This window comes from Salmo salar, chromosome 12, assembly GCF_965601325.2.
Source record: "Salmo salar chromosome 12, fSalSal1, whole genome shotgun sequence".
NCBI lineage: Eukaryota > Metazoa > Chordata > Actinopteri > Salmoniformes > Salmonidae > Salmo > Salmo salar.
In genome coordinates this window covers 28,420,576-28,430,129 of record NC_138302.1, presented here as the reverse complement: position 1 = coordinate 28,430,129, position 9,554 = coordinate 28,420,576, and the positions used below count along the sequence as shown (strand labels likewise).

The 9,554-nt window shown below is 38.5% G+C and overlaps 1 protein-coding gene across 1 annotated transcript in view; it reads right to left on the bottom strand.

Annotated features, from left to right (window-relative positions):
* Positions 1–3,579: 3,579 nt before the first annotated feature.
* The window catches only part of LOC106564691 (VPS10 domain-containing receptor SorCS3), a 251,017-nt gene continuing 245,042 nt past the window's right edge, over positions 3,580–9,554 (bottom strand). The window contains exons 25-27 of the mRNA XM_014130944.2: positions 8,328–8,433; positions 7,389–7,549; positions 3,580–6,938 (exon numbers count right to left, since the gene is read on the bottom strand). Coding sequence (XP_013986419.1) covers positions 6,880–6,938; positions 7,389–7,549; positions 8,328–8,433 — 326 coding nt within the window. The 3' untranslated portion in view covers positions 3,580–6,879. The remainder of the gene's footprint in view (positions 6,939–7,388; positions 7,550–8,327; positions 8,434–9,554) is intronic.

Here is a 9,554-nt window from a genome sequence, read left to right as displayed (position 1 = left end):
ACTTTGTTTGAATTGTTAAGTGGATGCTCTACTCCTTTATTTTAATTAAAGATGAGTATTCACATACCTGCTGCGCCTTGGTCCATTTCTACAGAAGACAGCCGTTACACCAGCAAAATCTAGAGACTTCCTCAGATTTCGTGCACAAGCTGTTGTTTACAAATATGCACAGACCGCTTACTGGAGTGTGCTATTCTATCTTGCCGGTGCAAAGTTTATCCCGCTAGCTGAATATGCATGTCGTCATTCAGCCACTATTCCGTGAAACATAGGATATTACAGTTTTTGATGTCCCGTTGGTAGGATATTCGTGATCGTACCTCGTCTAATTTATTGTCCAATGACTGCATGTTGGCGAGTAAAATTGACGGTAACGGCCGCCTTCCCACTCTCCTTCTGCGGTCCTCACGAGGCATCCCGCTCTGTGTCCCCTGTACCTGCGTTTCTTCCTCTTGCAAATAACGGGGATGTTGGCCCTGTCGGGTGTTTGGAGAATGTCCTCTGCGTCTTGCTTGTTGAAAAAAAAAAATTATTCTAATGCGAGGTGAGTGATCACTGTCCTGATATCCAGAAGCTCTTTTTTGCCGTAAGATACGGTGGCAGAAACATTATGTATAAAATAAGTTACAAATAACGCGAAAAAAACCCTCATAATAGCACAATTGGTTGGGCGCCCGTAAAACTGCTGCCATTTCTTCCGGCACCATTGTCTCTTAAGTCAACGTTTGAGTGATTACACGGAAACTCAAGTCATTTTTTGTTCACATGTTGATGTGATAAACAACGTGTGGGAGATATGGAGTAATCATAAAATAATTTATTACAGAAAAACTAGCTGTCGAAAATGTAATTATGTTTACTCACTATCAACTATCCTAAGAACCATAAAACACAGTCTCGCGACCTGGGCGGTCTTGACAAAATGTACATCCTTATGATCAAACCACCTCTTCACAGGAGTGCCATCCTAACTAATATCAGTGTTATCCTACGTGTGGGATTAAAACATTAAAACAATGTGTAAATACACTTTAGCCTAGAACCAAGCTTCTATTACCCAACCCACAGGTCTATCAGTAACCCTCACCAATCGTTAGAGTATGTGTTTGGGGTTCTAAGGTTGTGTTTACACAGGCAGCCCAATTCTGATCTTTTGTCCACTAATTGGTCTTTTGATCAATCACATCAGATCTTTTCACATCAGATCTTTTTTTTAGAGCTGATCTGATTGGTCAAAAGACCAATTATTGGGAAAAATATCAGAATTGGGCTGCCTGTGTAAACGCAGCCTAAGATACCTGTAAGACATTGTGATGGGTCCCAAGGTGAAAGAGGGAGAAAGGCCCCAATATTAATCTAACCCTAGGTATAATGAGGCTGCTCTGAAGTCTTTCCCCTCTCGAGTCAAGACAAATGACTCTTGTTTATGCCAGGCTTTGCCATCCAGCGGTAACCATTTCATGTCCAAGTCGGTCCATCTGCCAACTATGACAGAAAACTGCGAAAGTGAAATAACCTGTAATCGAAGGAGAGTCTTTATTCGCCATTAAGTGACAGAGTACTTTTATTGTCTGGTAAAGGCCCAATCCCTTGAGGGGACAGTGGCTTCGCAGATGACAATGCTGCCATCTTTTTTGACAAGGGTATTTTATCAAGTGCAAATATTCTGCCTCCAATCAATTTTTCACCGCTTCGTCCGCTCTTACCGTCTACAGGCGGCTAGAGGATAATGAAAAAAAAGTAGCCACTTAGACGACACTCATTGTTGATGTTTGAGTGGTAGCGGGTGTCACATGGCGCAGACGTCAAATTAAAGACTATTTACCTGTCAGTGTCAAAAGAATGGCGGTAGAACAGATCAGAAGGGGAAGTGGCATCCCATAATACCGAGAAGTCATCCTGACGCCGTGGTGATAATTAAACCAGTGCCTCTTAAGAATACCTCTCACCTGTTTGGGTTCAGGAAGGAGACACTCAGTGACCTCGCTACCATAGAGGATATTGGGAAAATATTCCAAAGAAATATATGTTTTCTAAAATAGCAAGATACAGTATAGTATCTACAATAACAACATACAGTGTAGTATCGACAATAACAGGATACAGTAAAGTATCTACAACAACAAAATACGGTACAGTATCTACGGTAATAAGACACAGTATACTATCTACAATAGCAAGATACAGTATACTGTCTACAGTAATAAGATACAGTATAGTATCTACAACAACAAGATACAGTATAGTATCTACAACAACAAGATACAGTATAGTATCTACAATAATGAGATACAGTATAGTATCTACAGTAACAAGATACAGTAGCTTTAACAGAGACTTACTGTATAACATGACAGCAGTATCGTAAAAATAACTTCACAAAACTGCTTTTATAATTTCTGAACAAGTGCCGGTGACAGCAATTCACAAACTATCACATGAATCATATTAACAATATTCATGCTCGACCTTTGTCTTGCAGCCTTTGCCTTTACCATAAGTATTTTACGTCCACTGTTGTAGATGCTAATTGCTAATGACATGCCAGTCACTAGAGACACATATACATATCCGTCTAATAGCTGTAGATAATGTTTTCTCCACACAGTAACATGGTGACAGACGGGAATACAGCAGTATATTGTCTAAATGCCTGCAGCAGTGAAAGTAAGTGATGGCTGATTCTGATCTGCAGTGTTGGTGCTAGGGAGAGCATTGTGTACACTTTAGCTCCTGTCTGTAGCTTCTATAGCTGGCTGAAGTAGGTGCAATGTATCAAGGTTTGTCAGACAGTGTACAGTGATGCGGTTTGCTGGCTCCTTAACGACTTCAGTGCTGATGAACTAAGAGAAACTGGAGTTGTTAGACTTTGAGTAAAGGTATCTGCTGAAGTTTGGCTTTTTAAACACTTTCAACACTGGTTTTCCCAAAACTGTATTTCTCTCTAAACTGTTTTAGCACTGTGACACTTGGACAACTGTAATGAAGAAAGAATGACCTGCATAATGTCATTTTAACACACATCAATCAATCACATTTATTTTATATCAGCAGTTGTCACTATGTGCTTATAGAGATAGCACGCCTTAAACCCCCAAAGAGCAAAAAAATGCAGATGTGGAAGCACAGTGGCTATGAAAAACTAGGTTCCTTCCCTAGAAAGGAAGGAACCTAGAGAGGAACTAGGCTCTGAGCGGTGGCTCCTCCTCTGGCTGTGCCGGTTGGAGATTATAAGAGTACATGGCCATAAAGGCTAGATCATTCTTCAAGCTGTTCAAATGGTCATAGATGACCAGCAGGGTCTAATAATATAAACAGTGGTTATAGAGGGTGCAACCGCTCAGCACCTTAGAAGTCAATGTCAGTTGGCTTTTCATACCCGAGCGTTCAGAGAGAGAGAGAGAGAGAGAGAGAGAGAGAGAGAGAGAGAGAGACGAAACACACAAGCAGACACACACACTAACACACACAGTAACGTGTGGGATATAGCAATAAGAAAGTCAGTTTATTATGCAGTGCAGATCACCCCCTATTACCCTTCTCAGAGTTTTAAGAATTCCATTACACAGAGAGAAATGCCTTGATGTAGAAAAATACATTTATTTGAAACAATTTCAAAATGACAGTTTCTTAACAGTAGAAATATTGAAATAAAGATGAAACAGAACAGTACTGATGATGCATGCATTTGTGCAATGAGGAGTGTTACAATGGTCTGCCCTTAGAATCATAATACATGCGGTAAAGAGGTCAATGGAACACAGACCGTGGGGATTAGCGCACATTCAACAACTCTGATCTAACAAAGTAGAGAGTTGTCAAATCCATCATGATTGATATACTGTAACAGGCCCACTAAGTGGTTACTAAAGTGTGATTTGCGTATGTTTTTCTGTTTTGGCTGCATAACATTTAGAAGTTTTCCCTTTTCAGGTTTGAAGAAGTGACTGCTAAATGCTAACTTTCGTTCGTATAAGCTGGTAGGATAGCTATTATACAGAAATTGGTGGTGGTAGTCAAAGTTGTTTTTAACTGTTATGCAGTTGATTGGTCACGATGACATCCATACAAGCATTATACTCCGATTTCTACCTCAACATAGTATGAAATACACATATAAACAATAGCCTAAATGTAGACAAATTCCACTGACCTCATTAATGCATCTATGTACACTAAGATTTCTTAATTTCCCTTTCCCACATTCTTGTTTCCATTTCAGATTTCATAGATAATCTTATTCAACATTTGCACCAAAAAATAATCAAACCAGCTTAATAGAATCTTATGTAAAGCAACGAACACAAGAGAAAACTATTCAAACGGACGTTGCGGAATAAAATATCTACACCAATAAATAACCACACAAACTGTAACAAATGTAACAAAACCCAACTACTTTCCCTACAAACCTGCAGCAGTACAGAAAAATATATTTCAAAACAGGTCTTGCCTCTGAAGGATGTCTGAAGAACAGCACTGTTGAATGATCGACAACCAAGGCAAAAATGCCAACGCATGTTTCCCGCTCATAGGGTTAAAGGAGCTTCGAGGCTCATGGGATGAATGGTTGTAATTCACCGTTCTAATGGCCTTACATGTCAAAGGAAAGTCTTCCGAAGAAATTCAGGAGAAATAAAAGGAATTATATATGTGGATGAACTCTGAGTGACCTTTTAGCCCTGCCAGTTCAGCTTTGTCTGCCAGTGGAGGAAGTGGAGGAGTCACCTTAGGAACTGGTGGTGGCAGAGATGACACAAAGAAAAAACCCTTTAATGTTCCCGTTATCTGTCACTACGTTAATCTTTCTTTTTAATAAGTATTTGAACAAACCCGGGGTGACATTGAGAACATTAAAAGGAGTTGTCAACAACAAACAAAATAGGGACAGTCAGATGCGTGAGGATGATGCAATTATCGTACGTACAACAAAACAATGTGTTGCTTTGTTATGTCCTGTCAGGAAGAATGCCTCTGTAGATGTTTGATAAATCATAAATTAGAATGTAACACCAATCTAGTTACAATGTAACAAGGGACTACAGATACAAAAGCTCCACCTCTTTCCTTTACTACCGAACACACGTATATACACGATCATGGGAATCACTTTCCTTGTGCAACAAACAATCTCTAAACATTCCCGCCCTTCTCTCCTCTCACTCTCCTGTGTGTCATCACGTGCTGACTCCAGGCACGGCATTGTGGGATAGCTCACTCGGCATGGTGAATTCGGTGCTTAATCATCCACCCATCTTCGCTTACTGCCAGACTGGCTACACCTGCTGCCAGGGACCTGTGCGTGACTGGATCTCCTGCTACTCCTGCTAGTGACAGCTTTCAGAGGACTGCATTGCACAGCAGTGGAGTGGAGGAAACTAGGTACTAGATAGCATGTACACTATTGTGTGTTGGTTTCTAACTTCTAAATGAAGCTGATGAAATGTGTTGATAGTGGAACATTTTTATAAGACTCATATGGATGGGATGGTGGTAAAATCATTGTCTTGTGTAGTTTTTACTCTAGACTCCTCATCAGATGAGTGGAAAGTCAACACAAAGTTGTTTTGTTCCCTTCTTGTATGGAAATAATGTTTGAGAGATAATGTTTGAGAAGATTACCTTGAAACTCTATGAGAGTTGATATGCTTTACAGAGATAGAACACTCTATGAACTGATGCCAGCAAAAGACTTGATAAACTATAGAATTGCAAAATACCCCGAAGCTACTTGTCCTTGTCACGCTGATGGGCCTTATACAATATACTCATCAGTAATAACAACTGACATGTACAACAATGTGGGATCATCTTGATGAGTCAGACACAAATTATATCCATGAATCATAAATGGTTGATTCCACTTTTCTCGTTACATTCAAAGGGCAAACAATAGAAATAATCCCATGATGTTTATGGCAAGTGTCATCTGTTACAAAGTGTTTAACTGTTGAGATGCAGGTAAAAATTACCACCAATTATGTGTTTTATTTCATTTCAAGCAGGGGTGGCGTTGTGTTAACCTGGTTTAATATTTAGAAAATGATGTCCATCTTAACAGTTAAACCCTTTGTACAAGACAGATACATCGTATAGCCATAAATTAACTAAATGAATAATATGCAAGTCTTTATATATACTGTATTTAAAAATTAATTAATAGAAAATAACTATTTACAACACTTGCTTATCTACAACACATACATCGCGTCCTTAATAATAACATGCACAAGTCAAGGACCTCATTAAAAACAAAGTTGGACTCTTTCTATAAGTAACATCTTGCTTTTTAACACACTTTTAAGAACTGATAACAGGCCATGACTAGATCTCCTGTGTTCGGCATTGTACTTTACTACAAGCGTGTGAAAAGTAAATATACATATATTATATACAGAGCGATAACAGATATCTAAAGATAATATGGTACAATTTCAATAATATTCCCTGTTAGATCGGAGACCTAGACATAATGGCCCATACAGACAAAAACTCCTAGGCCTCATGAAAACTAAAACGTTAAGAAATGTACATAACTCTCTTCATAGGTTTTGATAAAGGCTTTGAGAAAAGTCCATGAAATAAGACAATTACGGACTGAAAATTAAACCTTTCTTTATAATCCAAATTGTGTTACAGTAGGCCTATGTAGCTTATACTTGTTATTAAAACGTGTCTTATTTAGTGGATTGATTTCAAATTTGCCGCATAGATGCTATCAAACAAGACACCCATGCACTTCAGTATAAATGAGGTCCTTAGAAAACTATTAACATTGGGGTTGTGTTTGAGAAATTACAAAAGAAACCAGAAAAGAGCGAACCCTCAAAATGGCAATACTTTAAGTCTGTACACATTTGTTGCATTCCTTCCCTGGCTTTACACGCTAGTACAGTTAGGAATCTCCCTTGTGCTCTCACAGGCATTTCCAATTCGACCTGGGGTAAAGAGAAAAAAACACAACATAGGTTAGTCCACTGGTAGTAGAGGCTTTGATGTCTGTGAAACAAGTACCTACCTTGACATTGATACTGCCTGTTAATTACTGGGGTTTCATTACGATGTCTTATCAAAAGCTCTTAAGCTGTTGTTTCTTATGTGGGACATTAGTGGCTGACCCATTGGTTTGTTTGTTTCCTTGTTTTCTTCTGAAGATACAGTACTCCTCCTTTTCCCCACCAGTTAATGCCATGTAAAGAAACAATGTAGACTTTATACACTGCAGGTCAAAAGTCAACATTGTTATACATTGAGATATGACCCATATGTGTTTTAGTCCAATAAAATTAATTTGGACAAAGTATGTGTAATATTGTTGGAAGTTCATGGTCACCAAATTAGCAATTTGCTATTCAAAAACGATTTATCAGTCTATGTATGTGTCTTACGTTTAACTCTGGCGTCCATCTCCTTCTCCTTGACTTCTTTGGGCGTAGAGAACTCACTGAAGGTGGTCTTAGGCGTGCTGTCACTCTGGCTAACCGAACCAATCATCTCCTGCTCTTTCTCCTGGTTCACCTCCGCGTATATGTTCATCCAGGGAATTTTTCTGCAGATTGGTAAATGTAGACAGACAACAGCCATGTTAAAAAAGGGAATCACTATTCAATGATGGTCCGTCCCATTGGCAGCATTTCTCAAAGATGTATATTACACTTTTTGTTCAGAGTTGGTATGTTGACAAAACTATATTAATTCCCCTATTATCATGAAGGCACTAGATATCTAACTAAGAAAATCTTAATCTATAAATCATGAAATCCCCATATGACATCAATGTAGTGATATAAGACTGTAATACATTTTGCATAATCTCAGAAAAATATTTCCCCATTTATATTTATCACTAGAAATTTGTTTCATCCACTCGTACTTCAATTTCTTTCAAATTACAAGTAATTTTGTTACTTAATTGTTTTGCGTTGTCGTGTGTGACATTTCAATAAATCTGTTTCTTCTTTAGATTAATGAGGGAAATTCCATTTCCATAATTGATGCGTTTTCAGCAGACTTTTAGATAAAAAACATTTTAATAATTCAGCTACTAACAGCCAAAGCACGGCAACAGCATATTAAGCAATTTAATGATAGTTTTCTTAACATAACTGATTCACACACGTGCCTCATGCATCCAAATCACTCTAAATCTGTTTACTACATCTACAGTATAAAGGACATTTGAAAAGTTACTTCAAAGGAACGTCATTAGTTCATTGTTGGTTGATGCAGGCCCTACCAATCTATGCATTATTAATGATGATAGCAGGTTATTCGAGCAGTGCTGCCATATAGTGTTTAAAGATATAATCATAAAGCACTGTACATACCTCTTGAATTTGTAGATGAGAAACACTGCTAAACCCAGGAATACTACTGATAGGAGCATCAGCATGGCTGAACTGCTGTGTCTCGGGATGGAATCCACCAAGGGTGCTGTAACAGAGGGTAGAGGAAGACGAACGTTAAACATGACAAGAACAGAGCAACACAATAAAGGCTAATCTGGGAATGCCTTGGAGATTTACTTGCATCATTGCCAATATTGATCCTATACTGTATAATATTGTATCACTAATAACAACCATGGAGTACAGTTGAGATATATATTTTGCATCAAAAGAGTCTGCTACAGTAGGGCTACATACAGTCAATGAATATGCTTTACTTGAATCAATTTGTTGATTCAAGTAAATAAATCCGGCTTTGTATTATGGGTCGATCCAAGGCAATGATAGTGCATTTTTAATATCCCAAATTTAAAAGGCTGTGATTGCGTGTAATTACTATTTCTCAATGTTTGCCTTTTCTCCAACTAAAAGACATTTGCTTTAAACAAGCATAGCAGCATTTATATTCAGAGGTAAATGCTAAATTATGGTTAAAGCAAGCCTTTTACAACGTCAACTGTCACAAATGAAGTGCAACACAGCAACACTTACTGTGGAATAAACTGGAAGTAGGTGGTGCTGATTAAACTATTTAACACCTCTCTCTGTGGTATTACACACCCTTGACACACACACACACACACACACACACACACACACACACACACATTTTACGGTCCAGCACCCGCAGACCTGCTTGTGTATACCTAGTCCTTTAAGCCACAGACTGCCAGCTCAAGGCTACGTGTTCTCACTGGGATTATGTGGCTATTAGAACCTTCAAAATATGTACTATTAGACCTGTCAAACCTGGCAATCCTATCTCCAACCCCGACCTCCACCCTTACAGAAAAAAAAACATGTGAAGAGTTCCAAAAAGTTACATTTTATGTGATTTTCCACATGTGAAATCATGTGGTTTTTCCTTAAGGGCACTTCCAACTTTATTCCTCAACTCTTCCATGTGGACCCAGCTGCTGTAGTAAGTGTGGTGTTGTATGAGTATATACTGTAGTAGAAGGCTGGACTACTGCTCTGCATTCATTCAATACTCTCATCTGAGAATCTTTTCCATTGTGAAAGAGGATTTGTGTTGTTTTGGGGTGGAAGCTGGCAAAGCATTTTAATTGCAGCCAAGAGTAGTTATTTGTTTGTCTCATTTTGAGC